Genomic DNA, 16,432 nt, shown 5'->3' on the forward strand with positions numbered 1-16,432 from the left:
CCTGTAATAACATGTGACAGGGGCGTAATGGCTCCAAAGTGAGATACAACCATTTTCAGACACTTTCCTCCAAGAAAACCTTTTAAGATCATTTTTAGTAGATTATTCAAAACCAGCAATGCAAAATAAATTATTTAGAATCTACCTTTGGGGCAGGCTTATGTGGTGGTGGGAAAATTCAAAATAACGTTGGTGAGAAGTATGATGGTGGGATTGGGGCTGAAATATTAAATGTAATAAATTATTGTGAACAACTTTATGAAAATGAATTTTTTACAAAACACTAGAGCAGGGAGGGTGTTTGCCTTGTATATTACCAATCTGGTTTTGATCCCTGGTATCCCATATGGTCCCCCAAGCACAGTCAGGAGTGATTCCTGAGTGCAGAGCCAGGAGTATCCCCTAAGCATCACAGGGTGTGACACAAAAAAAGCAAAAAAAAAAAGATATGTAACAGGAATATGCTCTATTTATGCCCTGATTTTGTCTCCAATAAAAGGAGCAAAATTGTGTCCTGTTTATCACCTGCACTCTCTTTGCATTGCTAGGATTTATATTAAATATTTCCAAGTGAAATATCTCCAAGCCTTAGATATAGGTTGTTTTTCAGGGCTGGAGCGATAGTACAGCAGGTAGGGCATTTGCCTTGCATGCAGCCGACCAGGGTTTGATCCCTGGCATTCCATATGGTCCTCCAAGCACTGCCAGGAGTGCAGAGCCAGGAGTAACCCTTCAGCATTGCCGGGTGTGCCCCAAAAATCCAAAAAAAATGTAGCTTCTGCAACTGATAAAAATTGAGTGTATGTATATATATATATGTATATATATATGTATATATATATACACATATATATATATATATAAAGGTAAAGGCCCTCCCATTGATTATCGATTTGCTCGAGCGGGCCCAGTAACGTCTCCATTGGAGACTTTGTTGTTACTGTGTTTGGCATATCGAATACGTCACGGGGAGCTTGCCAGGCTCTGCCGTGTGGGTGAGATACTCTCGGTAGCTTGCCAGGCTCATATATATTATATATATATTGCTCTTTCCTTCTACGAGGAACCTGAGATTGCATTTCTAGTGCTAGATTACTCAGGTGAGGAGGTATTCTTCACACAGACATAAAACGATAAGAAAAAAATAGTTCCTAGCTGAGAAAGGGAAGCAATATGTGTATTTTTTTTAAATTTTTATTAGTGAAACACCATGAGGTACAGTTGTAGACTTACAAATTTTTGTGTTTGGGTTTCAATTACACAATATTCAAGTACCCATCCCTTCACCATTGCCCATTTTCCACCACCACTGATCACAGTATCCCTCCCCCCATCCCCCCATCCCACCTTGCCTCTGTGGCCGGGCATTCCCTTTTGTTCTCTCTCTCTTTTGGGTGCTGTGGTTTGCAAAAGAGGCATTGAGTGGCAATCATGTTCGGTCTATAGTCTACTTTCAGCTTTCTTCTCCCATCCTGGGAGGATCCTCCCAACACCTTTTATTTGGTGCTCCCTTCTCTATTTGAGCTGCCTTTTCCCCTAGCATGTGTGGCTGGCTTCCAAACCATGGAGTGAACCTCCTGGCTCTAATCTTGGCTACAATAGGTGTATTTTGTAAACTTTATGAAAAGGGAAACTGGCCTTTTCCTTTTCTGCACTGTTAGACTTACTTTTCTCTTCTATAGTCTCTGGGCTCTTATCCGGATGATAAAGGCATTCGAAGAACATCTGTGACAGGTATCACCAATTTCTAAGCCCTAGCAACTGAAGGCATCGACACCCATGGGGCTTTCCTTTGAAGGGAAGAGAGAAGTTTGCACTAATCCAACCACCCTGGCCACAGTTGGCTCCTGGGATCATCAGAAACACAAGGAACCAAGCATGTCCTTCAGAATGCATAAAGCACATGCCCTACTTACCTTCTGTGGCTTTGTTGACAGCCAAGAGAGTGCTCAGAACCTTGGAGAAATGGACCCCAGAATAGAGGTCATCAGGATCAAATACCTAGGAGAAAGGAAAATTGAAAGTGTAAGAAGCTGCCAGGATACAACTCAATAAACCCAACTATCAACTATCGAAACTATCAAATGGCCACTTCCTCCTCTTCTCTCTCTCTCTCTCTCTCTCTCTCTCTCTCTCTCTCTCTCTCAATGCAAAACCCAGGGCCCTAATCCCTGTACATGCATCTCTGGGAGAAATGAAAACAACTGAGCCGCCTAATGACATGTGGCAGGCCATCAGTGAGTCAGAGCAAAGCACTCATAGGAAATGAGAGGCACACAGCCCAGCAGGAACGCAAAGACACTCAGACCGTTTCCTGCTCTGAACGTTTCAATAGTCTCAGCCCAGTGACCGGAAATACACATGCATGTGTTAGAGATAGCGCAATACCTATCACCTCCAGAATATTCTGGACAGTCCCCAAAGGAGATGGCACCTTCCTACATGTTTTCATGCAGTTTATCATCTGGGCCAAGCAGGGACTCTGTCAGTGATGTCCCTCCTGCTAACATCCACTGGGTCCCCTCTGTCTGGAATTCCAATTCCACATTGGCAAGCTTTTCCCCCAGGTCTGCCTTTTGCTCCCAATCTCAGTTCCCAGTTTCTAAAGCTTTGCTTTGTACGTCTCAACTCATCTTTATGGATTGAAACCTTTATCTGCCAGAGCCGCAGGATTCCTCCAGGACCAGATGACTGGCTTCCTGATACTACTCAGCGCTCTGCAACAACACATTAAATCAAGGGGACGGAGCGTGCACCAGAGCAATAATACAGCATGAAGGGTATTTGCCCTGCATGCAGCTGACCTGGGTTCAGTCCCTGGAACTCCCTATGGTCCCTGGAGCCTGCCAGGAGTGATCCCTCAGCACAGAGCCAGGAGTAAGCCCTCAGCATTGCTGAGTGTGTCCCCCTCCCCCCAAAAAAACCCATTAAACCAATACTGTGTTTCACTTTGCCATCTTGACCATCATTCTGCTTTGGCACAGTCATTAGTGAAGGTACCCACAGCTATTGCTACAAATAATTTTGAATTGTTCATTTTTTTTAACGATGTATCCTGGATATTAAAGTATATTGAGACTTTGTCTCACAGATGCCTATTTGAAGCTAGAAGGATTCTCAAATCTATTCATCTGACAGACAATATGTATATCCCTATTCATATTTATAGGGAACCAGATGCCCACCTTCTGGAGAGAAATGCCTCTCTTAAAAACATTTTATTCTAGGATGTCAAGAAATGTGCATCTTTTTTCCCAAAATGAGGTTATCAGAATAAAATATACCTTCCCATTTGGGCATGGCTGGTTATGGATCTAAGGTTTCGAAAGGCCTGCCTATTAGCTAGGAGCATTTGTTCCAGTGTTTTCATTGTTGGGGGAACAACACACTGCAGTACTGTGGGTACAGATATGTGTTGGGGTGAGGGAAAATTATAGTGCTGGTCATCAAGCCCAGACCCTTGGACATGCAAGTCAAGTACTCCACTTGAATCACATTCCTAGCCCCCATTTATTCCCTTTATAACCCACATGTTTCCTGGTGTCCACATTGAGACCATTTTTCACTTTGTGCACACATTCTTGTAAACCCAAATCTGCCTCTGGAACAGAAATATGCAACATCTTTTTTTTTTTTTTACAAATGGGGGAGGTCAATGCAGATAACACATGCAAATGTGAGCCTACACCAGCCTGCCTATTCTGGGATTCACAACTCTACTCTCCGCTCACTCAATGAATATTTTGCACTCGAACAAAAGCCCAATCATATCTAAAAATGAGACACTAACATACTTTTAATGAGGGATAATTACTAGAGAGTTAAATGGTACTGCAGTAAAAATATGTTTCTGAATGCTACAATTTAAAAATCACAGTTTTCCAGGAATAAACGAAAAGGTGCTTTTTTGTTGCTGTTGTTCTTGTTCAGTAAAAGCTAGGTGAACAAGACGCAGCAGAGCCTGGCGGTGGGTGCGGGGAGAGGAGGCTGAGAGGGAGAGGGGGAGAAAGAGAGGGAAGGGAGGGAGACAGAAGAGAGAGAGAGAAAGAGAGAGGGAAAGAGAGGAGGGAAGAAGGGGAAGAGGGGGGAGGGAAGGGGAGAGATAGAAGTAGAAAGAGGGAGACAGAGAGAGGGGGAGGGAGAAAAGGGAGAGAGGGAGAGGGAGAGAGGGAAAGAGAGAGGGAGAGAGAGGAGGAGAGGGAGGGAGGAAGGGAGGGAGGAAAGGAGGGAAGGAGGTAGGGAGAGAAATAGAGGGAGGGAGGGAGAAAGGGAGGAAGGGAGGGAGGGAGGGAGGGAGGGAGGGAGGGAGAAAGAGGCGGAGAAAGAGGAGGGAATGATGGGGGAGAGAGAGAGAGAGAAAGGCTCTATCCCCAGGAAGTTAAGACATACTGATTCCCTCTTAGACCTGATCAATGGGAAATTGATCACAACCTGCATGTCCAAATAGTAACAAGGGCAGAATTCTCTTGTTCTCAGTCTGGAATTCCTAATGGGGCCATGACCATATGAGTGCAAGCGGGTATTTGTGTTGGGTACGTGTGGTAGATAGAGATAGCAGAAGTTATTATCAGAGGGCAAAGCCCAAGAGCACAGCTGTGATAAAAATAAATCTCTCCCTTTCTTTTAACATTTGCTCCTTCTCCAGGTGAATGAACCTCTTGTAAGAGGCAACACTGACACTATTCCCTGCACTGGTCCTTGACTGATTTGGAGAATGAATCAATGAGGCACACACAGCAGATCACCCCAAGCTGTGCCATTCGGGCATGTGGCTTATTTCTAAATAATCTTGATTGATTTTTGAGATCGACCGAGGCTTAAAAGACCCAAGAAGAGTCCATGACTTTCCCTTTTACTGACTTAAAGAAATTAAATGACGTGGGATCCTTTTTATCTTCCCATCAACTGCCCCTCTTCCCTTTCAAAGAAAAAGACCCTTTCCCCTTTTCCTCAACTATACAATGACTTATAGGGACAGAGGAGGTACTGATGAGGTAAGGCCTTGTATATGGCTTTGGTTTGAACCCCTTGCAGCCAAGTTGGTCCCCTGAGCATTGTAAGGGGTCACATCTAAACAAAGAGTCAGAAATAGACCCTGAACATTGCTGGACCAAAACAAGCCCCCACCTACCCCCACACACAAGAAACCAGAATAATATATATTCTGTCTTTTTTTTTTTCAAAACATCTCTTAATTGTGAGTACAGTTGAATTAGGTTTCCTTTTTAGCAATCAATTTTTTTCTTTCTCCATTTTGTTTGTTTCAGGGTCACATCCAGCAGTGCTTGGGAGTCTCTACTGACTCAGTTTTTGGGGTCCATGTGGTTCCAGGAATTGAACCAGGGCTATCTGCATGAAAAACATACACTCCAGGGACCAGAAAGTTAGAATAGAGATTAATACACTTGCCTTGCATGTGGCTGACCCAGGTTCTATCCCAGGCACCACATATGGTCAGTTCCCTGAGCACCGCCATGAGTGATCCCTGAGCACAGAGACAAAGTAAGCCCTGATTCCAGATGAGCAGGACACAGTCCTTTCCCCCACCCAAATACATTCTATTCCAGGCCTTGGAACTATCTCCCAATTCCTGTTGCTATTTTTCTTAAATTGAGGCACCAGTGGTTTTCTGAACCGTACAACCTTCACAGCTTTTCAACCTACCTGAGGTGTATGTTATCACACCACCCCACCAAAGTGTTACACCAGCATGTTTCTCTTCCTCTTGCAAACTTGTCTGATGTTAATCTGAGGATTTGCTTGCCTCAGAGAATCAAGAGATAAAGAGGGGAGGTGGGGGTCAAAGAGATAATCCAACCGGTAGGGTGTTTGCCTTGCACGTGGCGGGTCAGGGTTGGATCCCCAGCACACCACATGGTTCCCAGAGTCAACAAGGAGTGATCTCTAAATTCTAATCCAATAGAAATCCCTGGGCCATGCCAGGTGTTACCCTCCCCCCCAAAACAAAACAAACATACAAAAGCAAACATGCTTCAATGAGAAGAGGGTGTGCAGGGGGGTATGGTCAGGGGTGGAGTGCATGCTTTGCACATGGAGAACCTGGATTCCATTTCTAGTACTGCCAAAAGAGGGGGTTGGGGGAAGAAGAATGAAAGGAAGTATAAATCGCATCAGTTTAAGGGACATCGCCTACACCATGCACAGTTCCCTTTTCAGAAAACCCAATACATTAGCGTTTCCACCACAAGCACTAGAAACTACACAGGAAGGAGTCGGAAGTGGCCTCTGGGGACAAGTGGAGAACACAGTGCATAAAGGGTACAACTGCAGAGCAGTGGGAAGAACAGATGACCAGGAACACCCTCCCTCGCACCACACCCTCCCCGGCCCCCAGATTCCACCCTAGACCTTTCTTCCTGGCACCGGAGTTTGGTTGTGGCGAAAATGGAAATATTATTTGCAAGGACTGCAACACTTTCAGCTTTTAGCAAGTCATTTTATGCCTTAGTAAAATGGGAGGTGTGAGAGCAAGTTTTGCATGGAGAAGAAATAAGGGCGCTGGTGCCCCACCTGGGAAGATGCAAGGGAGAAATCAGCCAGAGGTTGGAGGTTTATCCATAAGGCCAGAGGGAAAAGAGGAGTCAACACAGGACAGCTGCTGTGGACTGCTCGACCATTCGTTTATTCAAACTGAAGGACCAATGCTCTCTCTGCAAAGTACTGGGACTCATTAAACATAATATGGGCTCTGCCTCATGGACTGGAGCGATAGCACAGCGGTAGGGCGTTTGCCTTGCACGCAGCCAACATGACCAACCCGAGTTCGATTCCTCTGCCCCTCTTGGAGAGCCTGACAAGCTACCGAGAGTAGAGCCTGGCAAGCTACCCGTGACGTACTGATATGCCAAACACAGTAACAACAAGTCTCATGGTGGAGACGTTACTGGGCCCGCTCGAGCAAATCGATGAACAACGGGAGGACCGTGACCGTGACCGTGACGGGCTCTGCCTTACAATCTTGAGGCCATGAGTGTGATCCCCAGCCCTGCCTCACATGTGACTGATCATCATTCAGGCATGTGATCTCAGGGCATTGCAAACAAACGTGTGCAATTAAGCTGTGTGACCACCCTGCCACCCAGCCAGGTCATGAAACAACAAGAAAAAGAGAAGAGAAGGAGGGAATTTCTTTTTTTAAAAAGGAATGCATGGGACCACAGTGGTAGTACAACAGAGCATTTGCCTTGCATGTGACTGACCCAGGTTTGATCCCCAGCATCCTATATGGTTCCCTGAGTACCATCAGGAGCCATTCCTGAGTGCAGTGTCAGGAGTGACCCCTGAGCACAGTCAGGCGTGGCCCAAAACCAAACAAAAAATAAGGGCTGGAGTGATAGTACAATGGGGATGGGAGGTTTGCTTTGTATGCGGCCTACCACGGTTCAATCTCCGACACTCCATATGGTCCCCTTAGCACTTCCAGGAGTAACTCCTGAGTGCAGAGCCAGGAGTAACCCCTGAGCATGGCCAAGTGTGATCCAAATGGCCAAAATACAAAAAGTATTAATATCATCCACCCTTCTATATTTGCTGCTCCAAAAAAATAATAAAATAAAATAATTAAAAAGAAAAACAAGGCCAGATACAGCTCACTATTAGAGCACTTGCTTTGCATGTGTAAGATTTTGGGTTCAATCCCCAGAACCACAAGGCAGAAAGGGGTAATGCAAATTTATGCTTTTATGCTGCACTTGATTTTCCAATACAATACAGTGATGGTGTCCATTTTATAATATTCTGTGCAAGATACATCGGCCCTTTACGACATCATGTTATTCATAACCAGCAATAGAAAACAAATTGTCTACTATTGCCTTTTCAGCAGATCTGAGTGTTGGGTAAAATCTCAAATAATAATGGTGGGTCTGGTGTCAGAATATTGAATGTGATCAAAGTAGAGAGAGAGTAATGTGGAAATCATCTGCCCCACAGGTAGGGGGAGGGTGTGGGATGGGGGTACACTGGGGTTGTTGGGGGTGGAGAATGGGCACTGGTGAAGGTATGGGTGTTTCACTATATGACCGAGATTTAGACCTGAAAGCCTCGTAACTGCTCTCATGGTGATTTAATAAATAAAATTATAAAAAATGAAAATAAAAAGATACAGCGGCCTTTTTAGGATAGGATGAAACAGTCCCAAATGAACTGAATTTTTTTGGGGGGGGGGCTACTGGGATCATTGGTGGTGGAAAATGGGCACTGGTGGAGGGATGGGTACTTGATCATTGTATAACTGAAACCCAAGCACGAAAGTTTGTAAGTCTACAGCTGTACCTCATGGTGTTTCACTAATTTTAAAAAATGAGCTGAATTTTCTCTATAATGTATTCTGGACCAGAAACGAGCTCCGTAATTCCAATGAAATCCATGAAGGTTAGATGAACAACAGAATTTCCTTCCTGCTTACAACTACTGTAACACAGCTGAGAAAGACATGCTAGCAGGCCAAGTGACAGTAAAGCAGGTACAGTAAGATGCTGGTCTGGCCCATGGCCAACCAGGCTCAATCCCTGGCACCACATATGGTCCCCCAAGTTCCCCCAGGAGTGAGCCCTGAGCACAGGGCCAGGAGTAAAGCCTGAGCACCACTGAGGATGGCCCCAATATTCAAACACAAGATAGCTTTGCTTCTGACACTACTCCTAGGTGATTTCAATGTCTCACCGCTCCAGTGGGATGAAGCAAAACTCAAGTCCAACATCAAGAAACCACAGCGGGGCTGGAGAGATAGACTGATGGGCTGAGTGTACCCTTTATAGGAGTCCCGGGTTTGAACCCCGAGACCACATGGTCCCTGGAGCACCACTTAGAGTGCCCAGCCCATGCTCAGAGCCAAGAGTAGCCTCCAGCTCTGCTGGATGTGGTCCTCAAACTGAGGGTGGGGTTAGGGGAGAAGTACCAAAAACCATAACAAAATGTTTATTCTGGGTAAGCCATAGGAGGACAGGGATTAAAATTCATTTCAGATTTTTTTGAAAGTATTTACTTAAAGCCAGTGTAGAGTTCAATCCTACAAAAGCAGCTGAAATCAGACAAGGCAGTTCATTTCTCAGTGTTTCCCCACATTTTTCCATTTTGGACCACCACAATGACAGCGAAACCTATTTTCCATCTACTAAACACCAGGTGTTAACTCAGACCTACTGGGGATCTGCCAGCATACATTGCTCAGAAGTTAATATTTTGGTACCTTTCAAAATACATTCTTTGGGGGTAGTTTTCATTTGCAACATGCAAGCTATTTTGACATTTTCCCCAAACTGATAAAAACGAAGAAACACAGGAAAAACCCCTTCTACCAAACCTAGTTCCAGAAACCCTTAGTAACAATTTTTTTATGGGGAACACACCCAGCTATGCTCAGGGGTTACTCCTGGCTCTGCACTCAGGAATTACGTCTGGTGGTGCGTGAGGGGCCATATGGGATGCCAGGGATGGAACCCGGGTCAACCACATGCAAGGCAAGTACCCTACTGGCTGAACTATCCTGCCCTTAGTTACTCTTACTACTCTTCCAGTTATCATCTACTGAATTCCAGCCCTGTGCTGTGCCTCAGACCATCACTGCACTCAATTCTCCCACTAAGTCTGTGACATGGGCCCAACTGCCCCCATTTTGCAGATGAGTAAACTGGGATTCCGACTAGTTAAATCACAGAGCAAGGAAATGTTATAACCTAGAGGCCAGGAGACAGATGCATCCAACCCTCCATTCCCCCACTCCACATAGCTCCGGAGCATCTCTAGATGCAACCCAGGAGAACTCTAAGTACCATGGTATGAGGACCCCAGCATTTCTGGGGTGTCCCTGGTACCCCCAGCATCACAGGACCCAAGAAACGTTGCATCCTAAGGCCCTTACTTTGAACCATGAGCCCAGTAGCTCCCAGATCACCAATTGGTTCCCAGGGTCCTCTGAGTACCATTTGGGAGGTCCCCCCAGCACAAAAAAGAAAATAAGGGCTAGAGAAATAGTACAGCAGGTAGGGTGCTTGCCTTATAGGCAGCCAACCCAGGTTTAAGCCCCAGAATCCCATATGGTCCTGGAACCCCAGAGTTATTCCTGAGCTCAGAGCCAGGAATTGATTTTTGGGTGTGGTCCAAGAGAAAGAAAATAGTATCACCAAGAAAAAAAATAGCTTAACCAAGAAAAAACCCAAGAAAGCATTGGATGGGGCATTCTGGTCCTATACACATGCTTTGTTTCCAAAAAACTTTTTTTAAGTGAAAAAGAAATCCGTGGGTTTGTACGCAAAAAGAATTGCCTCTAAGTCACAAGTGTGGAGACTGCAGTTTGGAGCAAGCATTTCAGATGACTAATCCAAGGAGTGGAACAAAGTCCCAGATAGGAAAAGATTGTCTCTGCAGGTGTCTTGCCTAATTCCCAAGCAGCCATTCTCATTTGGGCCAACACAGCAGGTGGTGCTAACAGGCTAGAAGCAGGGAAGGGAGGCCCTGAGATACTAGCACCAATTCTTCTGGTTCCACCTTGCAAGCCACCAAACATTTGCATGGGGGGTTGGGTGGGACCATTTTTTAGTGAAACACCGTGAGGAACAGTCGTACACTGACAAATTTTTGTGCTTGGGTTTCAATTATACAATGATCGAGTACTCATCCCTCCACCAGTGCCCATTTTCCACCACCACTGATCCCAGAATCCCTCCCACCCCCATCCCCCCATCCCACCCTGCCTCTGTGGCAGGGCATTCCCTTTTGTTCTCTCTCTCCTTTTGCGTGTTGTGGTCTGCAAAAGAGGCATTGAGTGGCAATCATGTTCGGTCTATAGTCTACTTTCAGCATGCTTCTCCCATCCTGGAAGGATCCTCCCAACACCCTTTATTTGGTGCTCCCTTCTCTATCTGAGCTGCCTTTTCCCCTAGCATGTGTGGCTGGCCTCCAAGTCATGGAGTGAACCACCTGGTACTTATCTCGGCTATTCTTGGGTGTTAGTCTCCTATTTTGTTTCTTTATTCTCCAGATGAATGCAATCTTTCTAAGTCTGTCCCTCTCTTTCTGACTCATTTTGCTTAGCATGATACTTTCCATGTAGTACCACTTGTATGTAAATTACATAACTTCATCTTTTCTAACAGCTAAATAGTACTCCATTGTGTACATGTACCAAAGCTTCTTTAACCAGTCATCTGTTCTCGGGCACTCACGTTTTTTCCAGATTCTGGCTATTGTAAACAGTGCTGCAATGAACAAACAAGTGCAGATGTCACTTCAACTATACTTTTTTGCTTCTCCGGGTATATTCCCAGGAGTGGCATTGCTGGGTCAAATGGGAGCTCAATTTCTAATTTTTGGAGAATCGGCCATACTGTTTTCCAAAAGGGCTGAACCAGTCGGCATTCGGGTGGGACCATTCTTAACGATTCATGTGGTAACCATCTGACTTCTCTTGTCACAGTCCCCACCCCGTCCAGGTTAGGCGAAGAAGTCATGCCACCTACTAACTCAGAAAGGGTTAATGCCTGTCACACCATGTGACTTCCTGACAGTTCAATCAACTGCCATTTAAATGCTCATTCAGGTTCATTGAGGTGATTCCTTTGGGCTCCCAACACTCAACATCCAAATCAGCTGACTTCCGTGGGACAACAGAGACATAACTTTCAGGTCATTGAAAAAAAAGACTCCAAATATTTTAGGAACATTCTCTCTCCCTTGTTCTCATTGAACAAGCTCTTAAATTAACAGACTATCTTGAATCACAGTCTCTTTCTCGCAGCTGAGCACTCAGCCTCCGTTAACCCCTGAACTTTGAAGGAAATGTCATTACATAGTGCGGCGGAGCAAGCAAATCTGAGCTGCTTAGTCATATTTCACTGGCTGGGCACTGGTCCTCGCTCTATGAAAGCAAATGGGATGCTTTCACAGAGCCCTGACTAAAAGCAGGCACAAAGTCAGCAGCAAATAATGCTCTTAGCTCAGAAATTGGACTAATTAGCTCCTGGTATTCTGCCTACTAGATTCCAGTGGAGAGCATTTGGGCCCTTCCTGGTTTTTACATACTAACTGCTCCTATTTGCTATGGAGCAAAGCCCACTCGCTTCTACTCTCTCATTTGCTTTCTTTCTCTCCACCTCAGCAACTTCGGGAGCAAGATAAGACTTGTGCCCGTCGCTGCAGTAGCACTGTGGTATTGAAAGGCAGACTTGGACTCTGATCCCAGATTTGCTCCCGCTGAATAGTGAGGAGGAACCTCAGGAAAACAGCTCTGTTGTTCCGGGGCTGCATTTTCCATGTGGCAAGGGAGAGGTGTCTTTCAGCAAAGCACACATACATTGGCAGGCCTGCTGGCCCATCAACTGAATGTGGGGTGGGGGTCAGGATCTCCAAGGCAGCATCTTGGCTGGCTCCCCCAAGTCCAGAATCTCAACTTCAGCACTCAAGGCTCTTTTTTTTGCTTTTGGGTCACACCCAGCTCAGGAATTACTCCTCGTGATGCTGGGGGGACCATATGGGATGCTGGGGATTGAACTCAGGTGGCCGCATGCAAGGCAAATGCTCTACCTGCTGTACTATTGCTCCAGCCCCTCTCAAGGCTCTTGAGAATGGCCACACACTGACCTAATTTGCAAAAGGCCAATGCATTAGCCAAACTTTCAGAGACAGTCAACCAATAAAAGGACTGGATGCTTTCCTTTTGTAGCCGAGTAGCTCTCTCCTCATAGAGAAATCTACACAGCAAGTCAAATTATAACTAGATTATTTGTGGAACAGTATGGAGTCCAATACCAGGATCCAGGTTCTCACAACCGAACGTAACTATTACCTGTCTATAAGTGGATATCTTTTCCAAATATCATTTTTAAAATGACCTGCCGAGGCCAGAGAGAGAGTGCAGCAGAAAGGGCATGCGGCCGACCCGAGATCTATCTCCCCGCCATCCCCTAAGGTCCCCTGAGCACTGCCAGGAGTGATTCTGAGTGCAGAACCAAGAGTCACTCCTGTGTGCTCCTCACCAAACAGTGTCACTGTCATATCACCCCATTGTTCATTGATTAGCTCGAGCGGGCGCCAGTAACGTCTCTATTCGACCCAGCCCTGAGATTTTAGCAGCCTCTTCTTACTCATCCTTCCCAATGTTGCCATATTGGAGGCTCTTTCAGGATCAGGGGAATGAGACCCGTTGTTGTTACTGTTTTTGGCATATTGAATACTCCACGGGGAGCTTGCCAGGCTCTGCCATGTGGGCGGGATACCCTCGGTAGCTTGCCGGGCTCTCCACGGGGGCTTTGTTTTATAGTCTCTGGATCTTGGCAGTTGATGAGATTACATGGCACCCACCAAACAATAACAAAAAATAATAAAATGACCTGCAGGGTCCAGAGCGATAGTACAGCAGGTAGGGCACTTGCCTTGAACACAGACAACCTGGGTTCAATCCCCCAGGCCCCACCAAAAGTGATCCCTGAGTACAGAGCCAGGAACAACTCCTGAATACTGCTAGATGTGACCCTTAAGACAACAACAACAACAAAATGACCTGCTGTGAAGTTTCGCACACTTGGGACTAGGAGCGACATGGTAGACAGCTTTGAGCCCATCTTTGTCTGCCATCTCTGTGGGTTTATAGCTGCTTTCTTTGCATCAACATAGGCTTCCCAATTATTTGGACATCACAGAATGCAAACCTAGAAAATCAGCATCTCAGAGCTCCTTATTAGGAAGTGGGGAAAGAGGTTGGGGCTTGGAACTCATTCAGCAGTGCTCAGGGCTACTCCTGGCTCTGTGCTCAAGATTGAGTCTGGGTGATACTCAGAGAACCATGTGTGGTACTAGGCATGGAATCAAGGTTGGCTGCATGCAAGGCAGGTATCTTAACTCCTGGACTATCTCTCTGGCCCAATGGAGCTCTTGACGGAAAGAGAGTTCAGACGGTCAATTCTCACTGCTTGCCTCATTCCAGAACATCCACATCTCCTTCCTCTGGCCCTGATAGCACCAGCATCAACCAGTTCCATGGTATGACCTCCATTCTTCCTTGCCAGCTTGCCTGAGCACAGCAAAATGTGACTTCTTCCCACAGGAGTCTCACTTTCATTGAGTATTAAGTGTTCAGGAAAGTGGGGAATGAATGAAGAATGAAATGGGCATCTTGCAAAGGGATGGCTTGCAGGGGAACAGTCACAGATTAAATGGAGAAACTGAGACAACAGCTGGCTTTGGATGAGCTCACAAAAAAAAAAACAGGCATGAAGAAAAGGGAAGAATAAAATCTCTCTTGTCTGTGGTGCTTGCCAAAACAAGGACAGGAAATGGGAGGGTTAGAACCAGTCAATTGTGTGGCCTGCCCCCCTCCCCTCACCCCAACCCCTTCTCCGGGGCTTCCTTCCCTGGAGCCTCTGCCCAACTATGCTGGCTGCCAGTTTTGAGAAGTGGGGGTGGATGGCTGATGTCTCAGCTGCTCGAACATCTGTGCGCCAGACCTCAAGGCTGTTCTCCCCAAGCCCCCCCCACCCCCCACGCCCGGCTCCGCCCCTGCAGAGTAGGGCACTTACTCCCCAAGTGTTCCCAATTGGAATGCAGAACGCATTTTCCCAGAGACACAGCATCCCACCTGCCACTTAGACTCTCTGTGAGTTTGGCAATTCAGCCACATTCGTTAGTAAACAGGCAGCTGCAGGCAGGCCAGAAAACAGAGTCACCACAGAGAACCTGGCTTCCCTGGGAAAACGTTTTTCTGCTCCTGGAATGACTTCCACATGAACTTAGGGGGAAAAAAATTCATCCTGTTTATAACTTTATTTATTTGTTTGGTTTCTTGGGATCACAGTCTAAAGGGCACAGGTCTTACTCCTGGCTCTGAAGTTAGGGATCACTTCTGATGGGGCTGAGAAGACCAAATGGGATGCCAAGGATCGAACCCAGGCTGCGCATGAAGCGAGCGCCCTTCCCACCGAACTATCGCTCTGGCCCCCAAATCATCCTGTTCTTATTCAGCCTCTTTTATGTTTTACCCTTGCCCTTTCCTGTAAAGGAGGAGCGTGAGGCCTAGGCACACCAAGCACATTTTAAAAAAATTTCTTATTCGTGAATCACCGTGAGGTACAGTTACAAACTTACGAACTTTCGTATTTCAGTCATACAATAATCGTTTATCTATCCCTCCACCAGTGCCCATTCTCCTCCACAAATGTTCCCAATATCCTTCCCACCACCCTCACACCATCCCTCCCCACCCCACCCCGCCTCTGTGGCAGGACATTATTCCCTTTTGTTCTCTCTTCTTTTGGGTGTTGTAGTTTGCAATAGAGGTATTGAGTGGCCATCGTGTTCGGTCTATAGTCTACTTACGGCACACATCTTTCAATCCGAATAGGTCCTCCCACCATCCTTCACTTGCACACCAAGCACATATTTGTCTTTATGCATTAATTTGAGGGTCCTCCCAACTAATGCTCACGGGGTCTGGGGAGCCCCCCCCGCCCCCCAGGGATTCTTGGCCAACTCGGTTAGCAGTTCAATGCCAGTGCCCAAGGTCATGGTGCTGCTGGAGAGATCGTACAGTGGTTAGGGCACTTGCCTTGCAATCGACTGACTCTCTGTTCATCCTCGGCATCTCATATGGCTCCCATGAGCACTGTCAGGATTAATTCCTGAGTGTAGCCCCCCTACAGTGCCAGGGAATGTCAACACCACCCCGAGGTGCTTGGGCACCTGCAGAGTCACTCCCAGCAGTGCTCAGAGACCATCTGCAGTGCCACGAGTGGAAATGGAGGTGGCCACGAGGCAAAACAAGTGCCTGATCACCTGTACTACCTCTCTGGCCCTCCAAGCATTATTCATTTTGTGGTGTTGAGAATTAAACCCAGGTCTTCACATGTATGAACCATGTATGTGCTCTATTACCCAACCATACATATCTCTGTATGCAACACTATTCGTTTTTTTTCTTTGTGGCTTTTGAGCCATACCCGGCAATGCTCAGGACTTACTTCGAGCTCAGGAATTACTGCTGGTGGTGCTCGGGGGATCATATGGGATGTCGAAGATCGAACCCAGGCCAGCTGCCTGCAAGGCAAACACCCTCCCCACTGTACTATTGCTCCAGCCCCACTATTTCTTTTCTTTTCTTATTTTTCCTTTTTGGGTCACACCCGGCGATGCACAGGGGTTACTCCTGGCTCTGCACTCAGGAATTACTCCTGGTGGTGCTCAGGGGACCATATGAGATGCTGGGGATCGAACCCGGGTCGGCCACGTGCAGGGCAAACGACCTACCCACTGTGCTATCGCTCCAGCCCACTATTGCTTTTCTAATGTCCATGATGAATCGAGCCATGAGCTTTCAGACTGTAAGATAATAGAGCTGAGGGCATGTCTCAGTGGTAAAGTGCATGGTGAGGCCATGGGTTAAATTCTTTGGGGTTTTTTTTTGGGGGGGTGGCAGCTCACA

The 16,432-nt window shown here is 46.5% G+C and overlaps 1 protein-coding gene across 4 annotated transcripts in view; it reads right to left on the minus strand.

Moving 5' to 3' along the window:
- Positions 1-16,432, minus strand: part of ARHGEF6 (Rac/Cdc42 guanine nucleotide exchange factor 6) — a 171,451-nt gene that overhangs the window by 117,526 nt on the left and 37,493 nt on the right. For all 4 annotated transcript variants that reach the window (XM_056130214.1, XM_056130216.1, XM_056130215.1 and 1 more), the window contains one exon: positions 1,917-2,001. In XM_056130214.1, coding sequence (XP_055986189.1) covers positions 1,917-2,001 — 85 coding nt within the window. The remainder of the gene's footprint in view (positions 1-1,916; positions 2,002-16,432) is intronic.

Source organism: Sorex fumeus, unplaced genomic scaffold (assembly GCF_029834395.1).
Source record: "Sorex fumeus unplaced genomic scaffold, SorFum_2.1 ptg000075l, whole genome shotgun sequence".
NCBI lineage: Eukaryota > Metazoa > Chordata > Mammalia > Eulipotyphla > Soricidae > Sorex > Sorex fumeus.